At 38.9% G+C, this 22,769-nt stretch overlaps 1 protein-coding gene across 2 annotated transcripts in view; it reads right to left on the bottom strand.

The window, feature by feature from the left end:
• LOC117229429 (cell adhesion molecule Dscam2) overlaps positions 1 to 22,769 on the bottom strand; it is a 353,961-nt gene that overhangs the window by 36,717 nt on the left and 294,475 nt on the right. For both annotated transcript variants that reach the window (XM_033485864.2, XM_033485865.2), the window contains exons 13-15: positions 15,636 to 15,815; positions 13,452 to 13,599; positions 11,827 to 12,125 (exon numbers count right to left, since the gene is read on the bottom strand). In XM_033485864.2, coding sequence (XP_033341755.2) covers positions 11,827 to 12,125; positions 13,452 to 13,599; positions 15,636 to 15,815 — 627 coding nt within the window. The remainder of the gene's footprint in view (positions 1 to 11,826; positions 12,126 to 13,451; positions 13,600 to 15,635; positions 15,816 to 22,769) is intronic.

Consider the following 22,769-nt stretch of genomic DNA (forward strand, 5'->3'; position numbering starts at 1 on the left):
TCGTAAACGAAGCCGCGGATTGCAATTTCGCTAAGGAAAAAGTTACTTCAAATGATCTCAGGAACCCCTCACTTCCCGGAAGTGCCATAATCTGGGATACCCTGTATAAATGGTTTCTCTAAGGATAAACATTAACCTGACACGTTAAAAGGAATGTTACCACGTTTAACGCTAAACCTACCAAGCATTAAAAGCGACTAATCAATGTTGTTCTATAAGAACGACAAGACTGAATTTATTTAGACTTTCCTGCTTTTTCATTGTAACCGACGAATCATCAAAACGATTCAATAGTTATCTACAAAAGAGTCTTCATAACTGCGGCGATATTAAAATAAATCATGCGAAACTGGTAATCGTCGAATTCGACGGTTTATATCTCAGTAAGCAGACGCGGCATTCGAACATTTCGCACGGCATTTGATGCTCAAAGAACCGCATTTTGGTCAGCTTTTTGGAAAAGGTGTCACCGCGCGTTGTTCGGGACCCTTGAAATACGAATCGGAAGAATTAGCCGGTCGTTGTCGCGAACGGAACAGCAGCGATCCGTCATGGAGCCGTCGACGAATCGAACGTAGGACGCGGCCGGTTCGTGGTCGACCGAAGAACCGAATCGCCGGGAATTCTGACACGCACGGGAAAACGCGGCCACTCGACGGAAGGGCAAAGTTCAGTGGGACCGAAGCACAACTAACTTCCGCGGAGGTTGCGCCGCGTATCTCGACGGCGCTCGAAAGTGGCCGAAGTTTAATCAAGCACGCTGCGCTTTGATTGAGTGAAAACACGGCGGCTCCCTGCGGTTTCTATTACATTTTACTGTAATACCATGTCTGTGCACAGTGCAAGATTCCTCGTCGAGCGGTCGCGTTTAATCTAATCAACTGTAACACGTCGATAGAACCCCTATAATACAGTACAGTAATGCAAACAGAAAGCGAAACAGATACGCGGGCAAGTTGACGGTATCAACTTGGAACTCAAGATCGAGGAGTAGATCGCGATCGTACGATCGAGTTGGTACAGCAGAACGCCCAGAAGAGATCCCGATCGCGCAACAGCGTCTCGGACAGGGCTGGCTGGGCGAACCCGGGAAACTTGTTTCTCAAGGTATATCACATTTTTTGGAAGCGTGTTTTGGTATTAGTCGGAGCTCTCCGTTATTAGTCGGTCTGGTGTAATTGCACATTCATAGGCAGCGCGACGATGGCTACATTAGGGCTACAGTTTGTAATAAACGTTAGCGGCACATGTTGAAGTTAGATAATGCAACTGGTCGTTCCGCGTTCATTGCACGATCCAGTGCGATGCAGTGTTCAGGCGGCAGGAATTAATGATTAGCGATTAGCAGACTCCAAGAAAACGTGTTGATCGAGAAGGTCTAAAAGCATTTTTATTTCATTTTTACGAGATATTTTTAGCGAGATATTTTTAGTTAGGGGCACTTCTTTCGGTTCCGATTTTTTGTAAAAGTCCGGCGATCACTATACTGCGGACTTTATGCTTTTTTTTGACGAAAATTGGTCGATCGGATGCGAAACTGTAATAACAGAAGAATTTGATAATATTTTTATAGAACGAACGAATTGGGTTTACTAAATATCAATTTTACAGAATTGTATTGCGGGCAAGGAAAATTGTTTAGCATTTCGGAAAAAGATAAAAAGTGTAGGATCCGTTTTCTCATGCTCATCCTGCCTGGATCCTTTAGAAAATCTGAATACTGAATATGATAATGCACAACAAGCGGACCGCGAATTTTATGCGCTTATGAGAAAAATGGTGGACCACGAAACAGTGGAAAGATTCTAAAACTTTAAGAATGCTGTCACATTATTTTCGACCGATTTTATACGTATTAAAAAAGAGAACAAACCACTATTTTGTTTTAATTTGTTTTAATTCAAGTGGATAATTTCTGTTTCGCATAAAGACCCGCAGCGTGATAATAAGTTTCTCGTCGCTATCGAAAAACGTAAAAAAAAGGAGAGAGGATACAGCCATCGATTTATTCGAAATCTCTTGATACCCGCCGATCGTTCATATTTCAAAACTTCTGAAAGATTTAACAATAAAAAAAAGAAAATAAAACAATAAAAAAAGCCTGTGGTGTAATACCGTTCCTCCCCCGAACAAATATTTCGCCCAGCCAGCTCTTATCTTTCGGAACACTGTGCGACAGTGCTAATAAATTGCCAGCTCGGTGCTTGTCCTGAAAACGTGTTTCGCGCGCGTTAACACCAGCCTGCTGCCTCTCCATGTGTTAAGTTCGATAATTTAGCGCGCGGCCGGCCGATTCGAGGCGATTAGGCGTAAATGAGGACATCCGAAGTTAACGAGGGTCGGTGCGCCGGGCGAGGAGGACGCGATTGGGCACGCTTTCAAAGGGAACTTTCCCCGGCACGAAAATAAATCGGAGACACGGGGGAGAAGAGACGCCCGGGCGACGTCAACTTTGCGATAAACTTCGACTTCCCCGACGTTTCGACGCTCTTGTGAAGATGGTGACCTCAACCCTACGCGACGTCCGTCGACGCTGACGGCCTCGCTCGCGAGGTTCTTACGACCGATCGGCGATAATTATTATTTGATTAATTAATCGGTAATAATCGGAGACGGCGTTCGCACTCTTTTACATATCCCTCGCATATTCGGCACTCAAACATGTTAGATTGTTCGGAAAGTACCTTATGAAACGTGAAACGAACTCTGCGAAACGTGAAACGAACTTTCCGAACTATCTAATAAATTGTTTTCAAACAATCTCTATATTAGGTTGCTCGGGAAGGTTCGTCTCACGTTTCATTGTATTAATAGGAAAGATTTCAAGCGAACTAACCGAACAAGCAAATATCAATTAATCGATTCGCTACGGTGTGTAGAAGTCCTTGTATTCGCGCTGCGGAAAATCCGTCATTTTACATTTCATCGAATTACAGATTCGGTTATTTTTGGCATTCGGTTTCGACAGTGATCGGTATGGCGACTGTATTATGTACAGTGACGGACTGAAGTGTTCGTACACATTTTAAAACGCGATAATATTTTTAAAACGGGACTAAAAGACTGGAATTCTTTTAAATATTAGTGGGACTAGTTTATTGTACTATTAGTAAAATATAATTTTTTTTTAATTCTGCTATTACTTGGAATGACAAAATATTAGAAACGGAAGCTTCTTAAAAAGCTCAAATGTCAAAAAAAGATTTTAAAGCAATCTGGGCTTTTTATTTTTTTTGTTATTCCAACTAATAACAAAATTAAAAGAAAAGTACCATTGTACAGTACAGTCCCTCTTACATCTCCAAAAAATTCAAATCAGTTAGTCCAGTTTTAAAAAAGTTATAAATTGGTAAAAGATGTGTTCGAATAATTGCTTATTATACCGCGAGACTCCGGACAAAATACATTAAAAAATGGATTCCAAAATAAAAAATTGCGCGAACACCGCCTTCGATTATGTCAAGGATTCTGCAAAATGATCGAATCGGTCAACAAATCTGATCGTGTGAACGAGTTGCTAGGATTCTTGGTTAACGCCAAATCTACCACGGTTAAAATGACCGATTTTTTATTTTACGATAGTACAAACTTTGAAGACTTCTTCGTTGCAAATGATTGAATAAATTATATTACTGAAACAAGTCTCATAATTAAAACTTTACAAAATCCAAGTGAATTCTATCATTTCACTCTTATGAGTCAATGCACGCTAATCATCATTACAGGTCGGTTGGTTAAGTGTTAATAGACAAACGTTGGTTGGACTTCATTCCGACCGTACTCCTTTCAATTTTGCACACACCATTTTCTCGCCAAGGGTCATAATTCAGGCGGTAAGATAGCAAGAAGGTAGAAGAGATGAAAAACTGTCCGATCTCCATAGCTAAGGAAGCCGAAGAAAGCGGTCATCCGACACCGCGGTAATTAAATACCGTCGAACACAGTGCGAAAGGTTTCCCCTGAACTCGGCTGTTCGAGCAACGAGACCGCCGAACAACAGGTTTCGATTCGCGGGCGTCGGGCATCGGAAGCGAGCTTGCATGAAAATTGGAAAAGTTTTACCGGCTCGGCATGCAGATACGAAGAACCGCGCGGCCGCAAGAAAGCTCTCGAAGAACGGTGGAAAATTAATTTTTCCATTAAAATGTTAAAACCGGGCGTTCGCGCATTGGTTTCATCGACGCCGAGAGGCGCGGATTGTTTATCGCTCGCATTTGTTCCCGTCTGATCTAGGGTAAGGGACCCAATCACCGACAGATTAAGCATAATTTTTCGTCCGTCTATGTATTTCCAGCTGTAACTTATATAAAATTGAACTTTCTCTTGCATTTCACATTGTTTACTTCCGTGATTATACAACTAAATATTTTCAGAACTTTGGAGGCTCTTTGATATGAAATTAATGAACAATGAAAATAATGCGAATGTTCCAATTGCTTGTACTATTTATCGTGACCCAAATACTGACGAGTCTCAAATATTTCTGATTTTTCAATATATTTATATTAAATTAACTTTTAGATAATCTATACAGTACAGGAAACGTTAGAGTTTAAACTTTCTGTAGAAAATTAAAAGCTAACTATTTAAAATGATGACCGTTTACATAGAATCGATTTCTTAACAATATCGATAAGCGAAAGGTATCGTTCGCGGCGAACGACTTATCGAATCGCTGCGGCGCGCAATAAGTTCCGAGCAGACCGCCGAAAAAACAATGATCCGCGCCGCGCTCTCCGCTGATTGATTATATATTGTTTGCCACATTGCGCCATAATTTCGTTCTCCTCGATTGCCTCCGACGCCGACGCCGACCTGTATTGATTGAACTTGAGATTGAACCTGACAGTCCAATTATGGAGTCTTAATGCGGCCTCGTCGAGACGTTACAAATCAAACCCCGTCCGACAGGGTGGCTCTAATGAAACGGTTATCGTGCGCTCGCTGGAAGGCAATTAAAATATGGTAAAAGTTCCTCGTAAGTAGCAGAATCGCCGGAACTTTGAATTGGAAGAATTAGGTGTTTCGCGACTTCGTGTGCCCTTCTCGAATCCGGGATAATATTTAATATCGATCTAATTATTGGTTAGCTTTGCAATTTGCTTGAATTGTTATTATTGTTGTTATTACTTACGAATCGTTACGAACGAGAGACATTTTTGTAACATCGAGACACCTTTTCTAACTGCTCTTTCAAAACGTCACTGTAATTTTGAGTATGTGCTTATTCCGTGTTAAAGAAGGTTTAATTTTGTATATTTTTGTTCGGTTCTTTTCAATTTAAATGTGCCAGCTAAAATGGAGATGTAAATAAAATACTAGACGTGATTACCGAATTAATATGATGAAATTGTGTAAATCGTATTCACTTTTCTCCGCTCGAAATTAATCCTTTCGTAGCTCAAATGAACTCGTTTGCAGGTTTTATTCGTTTTGAAAATTTCATTCACCTTAATAATGATGATATTAACTCTTACAATTTTTAAATTGAATATGAATTTTATTACAAATAAGTAGAAATGAGCAAAGATAACTTATACGGAAGGGTGAATTTCATTTGCGGATAGGTGAATAAGAAAGAGTTAAAGTTTATTACATTAATTAAATCAAACAAATATAAAATTAAATAAATATAAGAAATTAAATTTTGCGTCAAAGTAATATACGATTGTACTAATAATATAATTCACATTTCTACAATAATGCGCAAGTGTCCAAATACTTACGCACGGTGGCGCAGATAATTGACCATTCCAATTGTATCGAGGTCGAAGACTTTCGAACTGGAATTTCAAGGACCTCTATGAAGTTAGAAGTCTGCGTGTAAGTTAAAGAATTGCAGCCATCGGATCGAGGGAAGCCGCAGCGAATTTTTTTTCTTTCGCGCCGGTGCGAGGAATGTTTGGGGAACGTATAAAATCGCACGAAAGCCGGCGGCTTTGCTTCCGTGAAATATGTAGGTCTAGAGAGCGAGGGAAGACTTCGGCTTCCAAGTTCTCCGGCACGGTCGGCTGCTCCGCGCGCCGTAATATTGCCCTAAATATCCAAAAATCTATAAGGACCTTTTCGTTGCCGCAAGCCGGCGATGGATCGATCGCGAAGCCTGCCTAGTCGACTACAACCATCTTGGCTTCCCTAAAGTATCTCAAACATCTATATAACGCGGCAACAGCGAGCTCCACGATCGATTATGAGAATACTTCAACACCGAACACAGAATTTCATATGCACGAATTTCTTGAGCTTGCGGTAATTAGGGAGGAGATGCCGAGCAACCTCGAGTAGCGTGCTTTTAAAGTCCGTCGCAAGACTTGGGAACCGTCGACGTTCGTTATAACGGAGAACGCGGAGGCGCAATACTGCGCCGGGAACGTACGTAAAAATGTTTGCAAATCGTTCAATGTTTTGCAATTAATGGAGATTTTCAATTCGTACGAGAATGAGTGGCTTAAGTTCTTTACTTCAAATTCGTCCTTTCGCGAATTGTATCCACCTTCTTTCAAGTTAGGTTCATTCGTTTGTGAATTATTTTTATGCTCTTGCAAATTATATTCACCGTTTTTCAAATTAAATTTTCCTGTCTGCAAATTATGTTCTCCCTTTTGCAAATTACGTTCATCTTTTTGCACATCAAATTCTCCTGTTATGTTTTCTTAAACTATTGCAATTAAAATACAATCTAATGTAAATTTGTTGTTCTGAAAATTTTAATTTTCCTTACTATCTTAGAATACTTATTTTTATCCATGTTTGCGGATAGTGGTAGCAGCAGAATGATTAACCCTCTGCAGTCGAAGCTATTTGAATTCGAAATCCAAAACATGATTTCTGATCTACAGTATTTCTATTTTATATAATTTATTGCGATTTGTGCATATGAAATTGAGCCTATTGGCAAGTACAATGGAATTTTAATAGCTTTTTAAAAATATAAACGAATTTGATGCTTTTAGAATGATTTTGAAAAATAGTATATCAATTTCTAGTGGCGCCGCAGAGTCGCCATTCGAGTGCAAAGGGTTAATAACATCCGCGAAAATATAACATCTTCGCAGAATTTAATTTTCGAAATAATTAAATAACGTGTAAAATGATGAATTCAATTTGCAAAAGTTGCATACGACCCGCAAAAGGATGAGCTGAATTTGAAAAAAGCCGAATATGGCCTGCGAATGGATGAATCTTATCTGGAGAAGGCGAATATTTGCAAAACAATAAATCGGGAAGAATCGTAATTGTTCATTCTAATTCGTGCATTCCTGCAACGATTCAGGAAGGAAATAAAACGCTCGATCCAATATAAATGTATGACGAAATCGAGATATTTGATGAGACCGTGAAACCTAAGGCATCTTCCACCAAGCTGCTCGATGCTTCGAAGTGCTGCGAGAACGAACAGCATGAGCCGGACCACGTCGACAAACGTCTCGACTATTCCACGAGTCGATCGCGACCGAATCAAAGGACACCTGGACAGCCGAGATACACCTGGAACGGCAGCATCGAACGGGGCGGATGACGTCCGCGGCGCGGAACAGGGCCGCCATTTGAATTCCGAAGCGTCCCTCTGACCCTTTTTCCTTGCGCGTACCGTCTCGCCAATAAGTCAGCTGACCACGGTTATCCGAAGCGAGGCGCGAGTAGTGGACCGGCCTGTAACACCACCTTTCGATCAATCTCAACCCCTGTTTGAAGTCTCGAGAGCCACCTAACCAGTTCGCTCACTCCAGGTCACTCAGACCGGGAAGAGTCTGAAGATCATTGAATTTGAGACACGTCGCGAGTCGCTGGGGAAGCGTCTCTCTGGCTGCCGCACGGAGAAGACACTCGTGTGTCTGGTATAGCGTGGCAAAGGTTAGACCACCTGACTATAATCCCGAAGCGCTGGCGTATCCATTTCCTTCGGCGTATCAGTTTTCATCTCGTCGCGGATTACGTGGCTGCCAGAAGTCCCGCGCGGAACGAGCGCGGCCAGGAAAAAGACTAATTGACGCCGCCGCTACACGTAGTCAAGACGCGTCGGCTGCGTAACGTGTGTACGTAAACCTTGTCATTCCGAGTCCTATTTGGGAGCTTGACGCCGTCGGCGTAGCTTCGGGCACCTCGAAACTTTGCTAAACTGTACTTCAACGGTTAATTGCGATACAAACGCGGCGCATGAATCGTTAATTCCGCGAGAAATTAACAGCTCGGCGTGTTTCCCCCCCGCCCCGCCCCGCGTTCCCCGTGCCCGCGCCAGTTAGACTTGTTAGTTCGGATGGATGGTACTTTCTAACCGCCGTGGAACTCTTTTGTCATTAGGGGAAGTTATGATCAAGGAAAGTTGTGATCAAGGGGAGCTGTGATCAAGGGAAGTTGCGATCAAGGAAAGTTGTAATCAGGGTATATTGTGATCGATAGAATAGCTATTTACACGTTCAGGTACTTCGCTGTTCAGAGATTTAGATAATTGGACATTGCAGCCTGTTGATTGGTCATTAGTAGACTGCGGATTTTATGCGTTTATAGCAAAACCGGGGAGTAGCTGCTATTTAATCCTTCGCTGTCGCACTGCGTTAAGATGTCTTCCATATTTTTGTTCGGAAAAGAGACATTGTCGTGAGAAGAATGAAATTAACAATTAACTCGATTATACTTGACAGTGAGATATCGAGTTATAATAAAGAAATGTTCAAATTATATTCTGAAATTTTTGAGTCTCGGGTCTGTCACTTTTAAGTGACAGTTGTTCGAAAAATGAACTGGATGCGAGTGACTCTTAAAATAGGATTTATCCCGTCGATAAATAAAGTTATTACTTAGCATAAATCTTATAAAAAAATTACATCGACCTGTATTATAAATTATTAAATATTTGTTAACATCATTTAGAAAATTGAAAATATTTGAAACCATATTTTTATTTATTTACAGATCCCATGGACTAATGTATTATATTTAAATAGTCTGGCGGTATAAATGTTTGAAAATTGTAATTAAAAAATAGTAGAAATATTAAAAGCATATAAAAATGGCAATATATATATATCATCTAATTCGCCGAAATTATTAAAAAAAAAAGGTAGAACCTTCTATTTAGTTTCTATTTTTTTAGGACGATTTTGACTATGCACAGAAATCCGCAGTCATTATTATCTGTTAGTCACGTGCAAGCAGAACGCTGCGATCGTGGACCAAACTTTCTCCAATTATAAGTATGCACCATCAGATATCGTCATTATCATAGCAGTGCCAAATATTTGGACTGTCGGCTAGGCCATGCAGATAAGAAGCCCGTAAACCGTCCAATTAGTTGCACACATCGACGATTAACCCAGTTCGCCAGCATCCCAGAGTGCGGAAGAAGAAATCGAAGCATCAGCGTAAACAGCCCCCAGCCAAGTGCCGCAACAATTCTCTTGGATCTTCCGGCGAAATAATAACATCGCGTGAAACACGCAGCGACCGTTCCACGCGAAATACGGAATTCTGAATCGCGAACGGCGCTCGTTGTTTAGAAAAACAGGGCCGGGTTTCGTCTGATAATATTTGTCCAGCCCTGTGTAACGTATTCCTGGGATAATTTCACGGTTCGTCCCATGGAGAGGCATGGTGGTATGAACACACGCGAGGAACGTCAACGAGTGCGCGCTATGAATATGCGTAGCTAGTGAGAATGGGATCTAACGTTATCTATCTACGTGCGATCCGACGAGATCTGACTCCCCTTCGTAATCTCGGAACGAAACGAAACGAAATGAAACGAAACGGAACCCAGAAACGCGTTTATGATCGATCGCAGTAATGTCTCCCTAATTCGCGCTCAGATTGCGCACAAAAGTGGATAATTTGGGAAGTAGGAAATATAAACATATAATATTTATATTATTATATAAATATTATATTATTATATATTTATATTATTATATAAATTATTATATAAATTATTATATAAATAAATAATCGCATTTTCTTTTCCCAAATTGTCCATTTTTGTGCGCAATGTCAGTGCGAATTAGGGAAAAATTATCGTACATATCGTACGGTCTCCCTAATTGACGCTGGGATTGTACACAAAAATGGACAATTTTGGAAGAAGAGATACGATTATTCGAGCATTCCGTCTCGTTTTTATAGTTATCGATTGTTGTCAACTATAAAAACAAGACGCGAGGCTAGGATTAATCTATCTTCTCTTCCTAAATTGTTCATTTTTGTGCACAATCTGAGAGTTAATTAGGGAGAATTTACTCTGCTTTGACTTCTGTTCAGAATCTCACAGACCATCGTGAGTTTAGCAAACAATTTCTCGGAAAATCTGGTACACGGACTATCAAATGACAATCAAATGTTTGAACCAAGAACAGAATGATCGAGAACCTTGTTGCTTTATATCTTAACAGCAATGATTCGTAAATTCTTTTGTTCTAATTAAATTTGTACGAATTTTACACTGCGAGAAAATTCCTGTTGCTTTAAAGCAAGTCACTATTGCCATAGTCTGTGCGATTCTTTACATCAGAAGCATGTTTTCTGTTTCTGACACAGGCATCGAGATAAATCACGTGTCACGGGAAGCTTCCTAGTTACGAACTGTCTCTAAAGATCTCTCTCGTTTACCATTCTAATCTTATGAGATCTTAATTAGGCAGATATTGAATTGTCAAAAGTGTTTGTAGTAACATTCTTTCTTCAAATGAAAAGTTATATTTTTATTCGCAGATTTTTATTCTACGCGAGAAAAGGATAAACTTCTGCATGAAACATTTCTCAATCAGATTTTATCTTACAAGGACATCTAAATAAAATGAAGAATTTGTTTACTCATGAAACGTTACTTTATTATTTTTTGTGACCGAATGCTGATGAATCAATAATATTTTGCATTTTTCCATGTGGTGTTTTGTACAACATAAAGAAACACGGATGCAATTGTTATTGATTTATCAGCATTCAGTCGCAAAAAATAAAGAAAATAAAAACGTTTCACGAGTAAACAAATTCTTCATTTTATTAAATATCCTTGTAAGGTAAAATCTGAGTTGAAAATATTTCACTCGAGCGTTTATTCTTTTTCAGCGCAGAATACAAATCTGTGAATAAAAATAAAGCTTTCCACTAAAAGAAATAAAGTTACCCTCCAAATAACCATCAAAGCGATCGACAAAGAAAATAGATAAATAAACTAATCGTATTTGCCCCCTAAAATCGAGCAACCCTTGCATTTAACATTTTCCCGAAAATATGTTGTTTTCAAGATATTTAAGGTGGCTAAATGAACACCCTCTATATGAGTCAGTTAGAATCATAGTGACGTCAGCGACATTTTCGAAAAATTTGACTCGTATCATAAAATACAATCTACACGCGTCAAAACGTCAAAAAGACGAGCGAAATGAATTATACAGTCGCAATAAATTAACCGTACTGTAAATGATCTTAACAATAAATTTGATCAGCAAACAATACACACGTTAATAAACGTGTCTTGCGTGATTCAGACCCACTCGTACGTAACTGCTGAACAGAATTGCCTCGAAGGAGATCGTACAAATTGCACAGCCGCGATCGAAACCGCCCGAAATCTAGATAAATCGAAGCTTCTCTGGTTCGCAAGGAAACACTCGCGACAGGTCCAGTGTTCGTAACACGATGAAAACATCCGAGAGGAGGGAATAGCAATGGCCCGTAAAAAGACCGCGGGAAGCTTCCCGTGCGATACGACTGTCCCGCGTGACATTTGACGGATGGACGGACGGCCAGTTCCGCGATCAATAATCGTTACCCAATTTATCGCGGCGGCGGTCATGTACCAGAGGCAGGACAAAGCGATTCCGCGAAGCCTACCTTGCGCCTCCTTGTACTGGACGATGTAGTTGATGATCGGCGAGCCAGCATGCGCCGGATCCAGCTCGCTGGACGGCGAGGTCCAGGCCAGCAGCAACGATCTGCTGCCTCGCTCTGCCACGTGCACGTTCCGTGGGAAATTCGGCGGCTCCTGGACCAGCAGGTGGATCGTCGCCCTGGCGTGGCCGTACGCGTTCGTCGCGATGCAAACGTAATCGCCGCGGTCCATGTTGTTCACCTGGACGATGTGCAGCTCGGAGATCACTCTGCCGGAGACCGTTTGGTTGTCTATCGTGTACCTGGTGGAGAGAATGTTCGTACGGTGAGCTACGAAATTATTTTCAATGCCTCATTAGACGGAACAATTTCTTTATGATTCGGCTGGGCGAGCGAAAATTTTCGGGTGTGGAGGGGCAGTTTAATTAGATAATGAAATGAGTGAACATTGTTCTAGAAGTTTGCTATTGGTTGGAGTGTTACAAAAGAGGAAAGAGAATTGCATTTTCGAAAGCTTTTTATCTGAGTCTGAAAGAAATCATTTAAACGGTGCATTTTTTAATATAGAATTTTGTAAAATGTGAAATTTTGTACGATATAAAGTCTTTTATCAACGTAAATATATTAATTCATCGTAACGCATTCGTTGTGCAGCCTCTCGAATTTAAATAGTAACAAATGACATGACTATTCCATTTTATTCGATTTCTCATACCGAACGGCGCATATTTTTGACAAAAATGTAACTGTTGCGAGTATGTTTAGCGTAATTTACAATTATGCACGTATTGAAAAAAGTAGTAAAAAAATTCACGTATTAGAGATAGCCGAATAACAATATTTATATTCTGGATCGAAAAATGGACCCGAGTCGCGCCGTTTCAGTGTTAATGATTTAGCTGTCTTTGACGAGCATGTTCGTCGTGAAGAAATGACTATACTTACAATGGCGAATATACTCGTGAAAAACAGCCAACACTAGTTAAGATGGATACATACTTTGATAATCTTTATCAAGCAATATATACTTTATAAAAGCGTTTCAACGAAAAATCAAGAAAATCGAACACGCGCAGCGTAATCACAGTAACTTTTCGAAGTGATTGCAATAGCTATCCGATCAATTGCGAACATTTCTGCTACATTGTTGCACACACCGTGAACTGTTCAATGAAAATTAATTGTCGTGTTTAAACGAAATATGAAGAAAATCAAACGTACGCGCTGTAATTACAGCGAGTTGCACACTCTTTGAAGCGACTCTGGAACCGCTAATTGGTTAATTACGATCATTTCTACCACATTGTTGCACGTTCCGTGTACTTCGGAACGAAAATCAAATTTTCCGTAGGAAAAGGGAAGGCGGCTCAAAGAGAGGCTACCAAGGTACGCAAACTAGTTCTCGCGGGTTCATTTCCTGTCAGTCTTGCGGATCAGGGCACGATATAGACACAGTTGGTCTGTCTCAAGCGATTTCCGATGTAATTAACATGTGGCCGATAGGAGATCGAAGTGTCAGTCTCATCGATCGTGCTCGTAGCCTCGGTGGCCCTGCAGCGGGGCGGTGCGGGGGGTTGGTTGGGTTGGGCGGGTTGGAATAGGGAGGGTTGATTAATTTCGATACAAACCTAACATCGTAGTTGCGATCGACTCGGCTGTCACGGGCACGCCAGCTCAGATCGAGAGGAGCGTCTCCTTCGGCCTCGCAGCGCAGCCTCACGTTCTCTCCTCGTCGCACCGACTTCTGTTCGGTTTTCACCGATACCTGGGGGCCCGCTGTTTCAGGAATCACGCATTAATTTCCGGCCGTGCGATTCCTATTCGTGGGAACGCCCGCCGAGGGAACACTGCGCCGGCTGTATTGTCAACCGACCACCGCATTGCTGCTTCGTCAGAGCCAGAGGTTTCACGATTTTAGCAAACAATGTTCGACTATCGATTTCATGATTCCCCGACTGCGAAACCGTGCGCTGCGGCAACTTGTTTTCTACGGCGCTGAACGCGAAACAACTCGGCTCCATTGTGTCCCGTGCTAATGAGATGAATTGAACGGACGGTCACCGCGAGTCGCACCATCTTAACATATACGTTCTACGGATCTTTTACAACGAATTTTTTACTTGTCGGTTAATCTTCGACGATCTTCGAACTTGACGTTTCGCGCGACGGAATGTACAGATCGTGCGAGAAGTTTCACTTGGAAAACGTCTGTATCTCCGTGTCAGAATTGGACGAAATTTTATTCGGACGACGGATAAGAGACGAGGATTGCAGAACAGAATTTTATTCGATATACTTTCATAAATATTCAATCGAATACAAATTGATCTAGATAACAATTTCGAATAAGAATTCATTCGAATAAGAATTTATTCTAAATAAGAATTCGTTCGAATAAGAATTCATTCGAATAAGAATTTATTCTAAATAAGAATTCGTTCGAATAAGAATTCATTTGAATAATGTTTTATTCGAATAAGAATTCATTCTCAATTAAGTTTTCATTCGGATAAGAATTCGGTCGAATAAGATTTTAGTCGAATTAGAATTCATTCGAATATGACTTTATTCGAATAAGAATTTATTCAAATAAGAATTCGTTCGAATAAGAATTCATTCAAATAAGTTTTTATTCGAATAAGATTTTAGTCGAATTAGAATTCATTCGAATATGACTTTATTCGAATAAGAATTTATTCTAAATAAGAATTCGTTCGAATAAGAATTCATTTGAATAAGAATTCGTTCGAATAAGAATTCATTTGAATAAGAATTCGTTCGAATAAGAATTCATTTGAATAATATTTTATTCGAATAAGATTTTATTCGAACAAGAATTCATTCGAATACGTCTTTATTCGAATACGTCTTTATTCGAATAAGAATATATTCGTACAGGAATTCATTCGAAAAATAATCGATTTGAATAAAAATGATAACACTCTCTATACCACTGAGCATGAATTTACTTTTATTTCATTTCTGTTTGATCATCTCTAAAAATTTCTATTTTACACAAACCTCTACATTCTAACAATAAAAACAATAAGAACAATAATAACGTTAATAACAGTAACAGTAACGGCAGTAAGACAAGAAATAATTTATTAACAACAATCTGTTAACTGATCTCAATAAATTTTGTCCTCGAGACGAGCAGAAAGCGACACGTTGAAACAAAGTTTTCAACCCTTCGACCATGAAAAAACCAATCGAGGTCAATTTTACGACACCTTGCTTACATCGTTCTGTGCCAAATCGAGGGTCGATCTAGCTAGAGTCGATCTAGCAAGAATCGATTTAGAATCAATCTAAATATCACTAAATCGTGACACTTCTTTTCGTTAGACCCTGTACAGGTCAGCCGAATTTCGACGCTCTGTTCTCCAAACTCTCGCAGACTTTCTCGCTAATCCCATTTCCGCAGGCCCCGATCACGGAGCCTAACGGATAGGTCGATCCTGCGGCTTCACCCTCTCGCCAACGAATGATTCATAAGAAAGACTAAGTGGTCGGAAGCACGTATCCCGACCTAGCAGGCGGCTACGTTCCAAAATGTTTCTCCACGGGCGTTTCCCGCGAAGAAGCAGACTCTCGTGCGCGCGAGCGCAAGAGAGAGAAATAGAGAGAAGAGAGAGAGAGAGAGAGAGAGAGAGAGAGAAAGAGAAAAATTCGGCGAGGAAACGAAGAATTCGGAACCAGCCGGTCGTGGTCGGAATCCAAAGTCCTCGAGGCCGTTGCGCCGCGCCGCGCCACCGGCTGACACAGATCGAGCCGGCAGCCAGTAACTCCATGTTACGTGAATATTTTACCGTGGACTGTTAGCTGAATGAGCTTGCTGAGGCCGGCGCCGTTGCCGTTGCTCGCCTGGCACAGATAGAACCCCGAATGATCTCTGGATACCCGCGGGATCACCAAGGATCCGTTCTCGGCGACCTCGACTCCCTCCGCGCCGCTGTATCCCAGCTCCCTGTAGTCGCCCGGTGTCCCACCTGAACGTTCGGAGGGACAACGGGGCCATTATTCGGCGAAAGCGACTCGTTCCGCTAATTCGAGCGGCTATGCTCCGGTTATTAGCGTTGCTCGCGATAGCGCCGCGGCCTGGCATGGGGAGCCGGAGGATTACGGGGTTAAGGGAGTCCTCCCAATGGGGGACGGAACGGGTTACACTATTTACGTTGTTCGGCGTGTTACAGCGTTAGAGGATGATGGAAAGGGATCAGAGGGCTTGGATCCCTTGGAACGGGATCGGACGATCGCGGTAAATTACCGCGAGTAAAAGTGAGATCAGGGGGTTGGAAACTGTTGCGATAGCCGTTTTGGGGGGTTCTTCGAACAGTCGCGGGAATCGAGTATGCCTCGCGACGAGACTGCGAATTTTAACACCAGCTACCGAAAATATTAGGACACCTGTTTATTTAGTGGAAATTGTAATGTTTCGTTCAGTTTAGGTTATGTCTGCAAGTCGGCAAATGGTATCGTATTGTCAAGAGTATATGTATATTGAGTTGTAAATAGACTGCGGACCTTCGTGCGAAATAAAAATGTTCTGCATTTATTGGAAAAAGCAGGAGTCACTTAGAAATACGTTTCTTTCTTCTGTAATTGTGCCGTTTACTTGCCAGATCGAGATTAATTCCATGAAACAGAAAGTAGAGAAATGTGATGAAATAATATTTCTTTTTTCAAAATTCCCATTAAAATAAAAATTGAAATAAACGTTGTACAACGCATAAATACAGAGATATAGCTTTCGTATAAAGACATGTGGAATAATTAAGATAGAATAGCCTTGGTGTAATTGTTATTAACTGAAATAAATTACTTATTATTCGGCGATCGAAAGAATTTTGTATTATTTGGAAAATTTATTATAAATAGAAAAAGTTCAGATTGGATCAAGTGCTTTGACATTTGAATTTCAGGTATTTCAAAAAATGGAGTCAATCGATTTGGTCTGCGAACAGATAAATTTTCGCTGGTTGGAATATTTATTAGTCCTAATTTATTTAAACTGTTTTACCAGTTTGGGTAATACCTGCTCAATTTTCTCATAAATGCATGAAGTCGACAGTCTAATTATAAGTAGACTCTGCGGATTTTATTCATTTATGGCAAGAGTGAAAAGGTCAAACACAAAACTGTAGACAAATTGCAGGAATTTTGGGATGTTCTTGCATTATTTTCAACTTATCACTGTTATGAAAGACGACAGACATTTTCACCAATTAAATTACACTAATTTAATTTTGCATGAAGATCCGTAGTTCAGTTATAAGTGTTTGTCACTTGTGCAATTAGTTTACTCAGTTATTGCATTTTGTCCATTGAAAACGTATTTTAAGTTCTATCATACGTTTAAAGTTATCCAAACATGATTTAAAGTCATACAAACAGTGATTTAAGCTCATAAAAATTACATATACAAAGTCATGAAAATAATATAAACTCATGAAAAGTAGTATAAAAATTGGGTACATAAAATCATGAGACAGAACTTGGATATTTTGTCCACCATATTTTTTCAGTTTAGTCAGCACTGAAAGGGTTAATGCAACTTGCGAAAGGACAATCGTCCTTGAATTATATTACTATATTAATTATATTACGCTTATATTACGCTCATTGTTTCGTTAACATTATATTTGCATGCAATTGTTTACTTTCGCGATGGCCGCCGTTTCACATTCGTTTGTGAACATTCGATTTGTGCGACTTGAGCATCCACGTTCCATGTCCGCGTTCTTTTTAGATTGCACTCAGTCGGTGCCAGACTTTTGCATATTTCACAAGGTTTGGTTACTTTGTTTGCTATATTTTATTTGGCACACTAATTCTGGAGCCGTACGATGTTTACGCTCGGCCGACGAGCCGCTACGCCCAGGTACTACCTAAAGTTTTATTCAAATACAAGGAACTAATTAAAGGGATTTTTATGCTGCAATTAACTCAATGCAAATTTCTGATTAACAACGCATCGTTCGTACCGCCCCAATGGGCAAGAAGCACGTACCGGATGAAATTATTCAAACATCGCATTATCCGACTGGTTTAACATAGTTAACATATTTATCTGCAATTATTTTATGCATTTCTCGATGCGGCAGAGAATTCCAGATTTTTTCGTAACATTAATCTCGTACGAGAACTTTCGATTCGAACAGTTTCGAGAAACAATGTTTTTACGCGCGAATAATTTTCTGCCGCTTCGTAGACGTGGCGCAAAAATATTTTGAAGGTTTCTCCGCGCAGCAATCGAGATATACGCAAATGGATCATTAAAAGGTAAATTCGCAACAATTTGATACTATTTTCGGAGTTTCGGAGCCGGCCGATCGCGAGGAACCGTTTCTCCCGTTCGGAATAAAATTGTATTCGAAGGTTTTGTTCGATGGAATATTGACACGAGAAATGGGAACCATGGGAGGGCGGTAAAATGTAAGCAAATATTTAAGTATGCCAACTGGTACGTACAAGAAGAAAAGAAAGGAACGCCGGGGATCTACATATATGCTTTTGCAACGCAAACACAAGAACAGTTCCTTATAAATCTTCCTCGATTGTTCCCTCTTATTCGTGTGTGCGCCGACTCGTCGTTCCCAAGACAAATAATACGAAAATCACGAAAATATTGTTAACCGAGAGGAGTCCCGGGTCTCCGCGGATTTAAAATCCTTTCTGCAACGCACACATCTCGAGCTAACATTGTTTGATCGCAATGCATTTCCGTGGCTTCGGAATACGACAGATCGGGGACGGGAGTAACAATTTCACTTTGGATTACGATTACGCAAAAGCTGTTACGTTTGCAACAGAAAGCATTCTGCTAGAATGTTGCCTGGTTGTCCGACATCGTTTAAACACGGTTATTAGAACACGCATTCACATGCTGGAAATAAAAATCGACCTGAAAAGAGTTAAAACAAAACTAGAGCATTTTATTTCTTCGTCGTTTCAAGCAATAGCAAAATTAAAAGAGTTCCAAAGAAGGATTTTAATCATTTATATTATTATTATTATATCATTATATTATTATATTATTATTATTATATCATTATATTATTATATTATTATATTACTATATTACTATATTATTATATTATTATACTACTATATTACTATATTATTATATAATTATATTATTATATTATTATAGTACTATATTACTATATTATTATATAATTATATTATTATATTATTATACTACTATATTACTATATTATTATATTATTATATTATTATATTACTATATTACTATATTACTATATTATTATATTATTATATTACTATATTACTATATTATTATATTATTATATTATTATATTATTATATTATTATATTATTATATTATTATATTATTATATTATTATATTATTATATTATTATATTATTATATTATTATATTATTATATTATTACATTACTATATTATTATATTATTATATTATTACATTATTATATTAGTATACTATTATTAATATATATATATAGTAATGAATACATATTTTAGTAATATTTTCAGTCACTCTCCATTGTTCTTTGTTCTTCTATCGTCTAAAGAAAAAATGCGTTAAGATCGATTCGTTAAGTCCACTTTTAAAAAAGTTATTAAATTTTAAAAGTGTGTCAATGCTCTCTTCGCCCAGCGTAAAATAAATTGAAATGATTTGCAACGTTACTTTCGGCCCCTGATACATGCGACCCCAGCCTCCCCCGCCGCGAGAACACTCTGTGGATTTCTCTGTCCGCAGAACGTAACACCGCTGTCTAGGGGAGCGTCCCACACGTCATGGGACGCTTGTTTATGACGTTAAATTTTCCCTGGTATTAGAGTATCGGTCGGAATTCATGGTGTCGCGTTTCCCTCTTTCGACGGGTAACGTTACCGCGCCACGCCAAGCCGCGCCGCGCCGGCAGATCAACGTCACCCGACATTCTTTCCGATACAATAAACACCAGGAAACGAGTGAACGTCCGAAGAAAGCTCGGCGTTGCGTGAAAAGATACACTGTTCCAGGAAATACAGTACGGGCTTTCACGGGATCGCATTGTCGCGGCCCTAACAAACAGAAAATCAACCCCTCGTAAAAACGAAATCGATTCCCGGTGTCTAATTGAATTTCGCCTCGTCATTTTTCTTTCTTTTCTTTTCTTTTTTTTTTACGTGTATCCACCGTCGCGCAGTGGTCGGTTACCATTCAAAAAGCGGAGAAAAACGTACAACAACTAAAATTATATTTTTAAATATTACTTTTTCATTTTGTATTACTAGCACATATATTTGCGTTTTTTTTTGTTGGGATATAGTAATGAAAACAAAATGCAGTGTTCTAACTGTTTACAAACAAATGTTTAAAAAGTGCAATTTTTTGCATATAATAAAGAAAATAATTTGTAGTTATTCTCATATTAGTTTCGATAGAGTGCGAACAGTTAGAATATTGATAGTTTGCTGAACCTAATCAATCACGGTATGCTTTGTGGCACGTGCCATTTTGGCATTATTATTATTAGATGATTTCTTTAATAGAAGCTGATAGCAGCCAATTTTTATTTTGTCATTAACGTAAGGCGTCGCTCTTCAAAATGCGATTAAAGCGAACGCTGAACTCCGCCGAAATCGTAATTAGAAAATAGAATAAAAATTCAACATATTCAATCGAGCATAGCTCGAAAAATGTGAGAGATAAAAAAGTGTCCTGTGACATAATTTAAGTACATACTAAGTACATTAAACTTTCTTTCAAAGAATAAAATAATTATAAACCACGATATAGATTTAGGATGATTTGGGGATGGGCCACTTTGAAACTATGTAGCCGTGCCCAAAATGGACAAATGGTAAAAAAGATCATAGCAAACAATAAGCCACATGTTTAATTGACTACTAAAAAAGTGTTCTGTGACATAATTTAAGTACGTACTAAGTACATTAAAATCTGTAAAATTTATTTACTTTCAAAGAACAAAATAATTATAAACCACGATATAGATTTAGGATGATCTGGGGATGGGCCACTTTGAAACTATGTAGCCGTGCCCAAAATGGACAAATGGTAAAAAAGATCATAGCAAACAATAAGCCACATGTTTAATTGACTACTAAAAAAGTGTTCTGTGATATAATTTAAGTACGTATTAAGTACAATAAAATCTGTGAAAATTATTTACTTTTAAAGAACAAAATAATTATGAACGACGATATAGATTTAGGATGATTTGGGGATGGGCCACTTTGAAACTATGTAGTCGTGCCCAAAATGGACAAATGGTAAAAAAGATCATAGCAAACAATAAGCCACATGTTTAATTGACTACTAAAAAAGTGTTCTGTGATATAATTTAAGTACGTATTAAGTACAATAAAATCTGTGAAAATTATTTACTTTTAAAGAACAAAATAATTATGAACGACGATATAGATTTAGGATGATTTGGGGATGGGCCACTTTGAAACTATGTAGCCGTGCCCAAAAATGGACAAATGGTAAAAAAGATCATAGCAAACAATAAGCCACATGTTTAATTGACTACTAAAAAAGTGTTCTGTGACATAATTTAAGTACATACTAAGTACATTATATGCTGTAAAAATTATTAACTTTCAAAGAACAAAATAATTATAAACCACGATATAGATTTAGGATGATTTGGGGATGGGCCACTTTGAAACTATGTAGTCGTGCCCAAAATGGACAAATGGTAAAAAAGATCACAGCAAACAATAAGCCACATGTTTAATCGACTACTGATGAATCGACCACTGTACGTCGCCGTCGTTCGGTGGGCGGAACGAATCTCTTCAGGATCGATAGCTCGAAAAATGTAACCGAAAATGAGAAATGATACATAATTCGAAACGACGAAGGGGCGAGCGTAGTAAATGGAATTCACAACGAATGTGGTTTCCTTGTTAATATGATTGAAATTAATGGCTCGCGCTCGTGCTTTACCGAGCAGACTCGAGATTACGATTTTGAAGCAGTCGGAAGAAGTGGTTTGTAATTTCGTAGAAATATGAACGGAATGGCAATGATTTTCTGGAGGATGCCGAAGGAATGTTAAAAAAAAGGGATTTTATTTTGGTCGGGATGCAAAAAGAAATTAAAATACCATTATTCTTCTTTAACTTGGTACCATTCCAGAGGTCCATTGTATGACTATAAATACACGTGGAACCATTAACCTATTTTTAGATTAAATAAAATTCTTTCCGATCTTTTAAAATACGTATTTCGTTCCTTTTTTAAATAATACCGCGAACAATATTATGATTAACATTAGCATAATTTCATCGCCACTTGAAACCTGCTCTTAGATTTACATGTTATTCATTTCGCTTTTTTAAGAAATATATTTTATCCCTGTATAAATAATACAGGGAATAATTACATTAATTATTATATAGCTATTTATTTCGCTTCTTAATAATTTCAATGAGCTGAAAAAATAACGCAACGATATTTTTGAAACTCTTTAAACGTTCTTTCGGTTTTGTATTCGGTCTACTCGTTTTTGTTATAAATGCATATACGATTAAGTTGAATTGAAATAATTGAAGTTAATTTAAATTAAAAATTAATTTTGACACAACCAGTGAGTCACCGTTTCCGAGAGACGCATATCAAACGATTCAGACGAACAGCATTTCGAAAGATTCAGGTGCACAGCGATGCGTTTATGCGGATTTTATGAATTTCCATCGAGAACAAACAGATGATATCCGCGAAACAGGAAAAACTACTTTCTGAAAATCAATAAAGAGAGAATGAAATTTTCCATTCGGCTTCAGTTTCTCTCAAATCGATGTCGACAATTTTTATTTCGCATACAGCTCCGGGAGTCCAGACGCGGGGGTTAAACGAAATCCATTTAGCTACCGGTGCCCGGGGGTTAAAACGAGCAAAACTTTCGTACCTTACTTTTGCAGGGCACCGTATCCACGAA

The sequence above is a fragment of the Megalopta genalis genome, chromosome 3 (genome assembly GCF_051020955.1).
Source record: "Megalopta genalis isolate 19385.01 chromosome 3, iyMegGena1_principal, whole genome shotgun sequence".
In the NCBI taxonomy this organism is placed as follows: domain Eukaryota; kingdom Metazoa; phylum Arthropoda; class Insecta; order Hymenoptera; family Halictidae; genus Megalopta; species Megalopta genalis.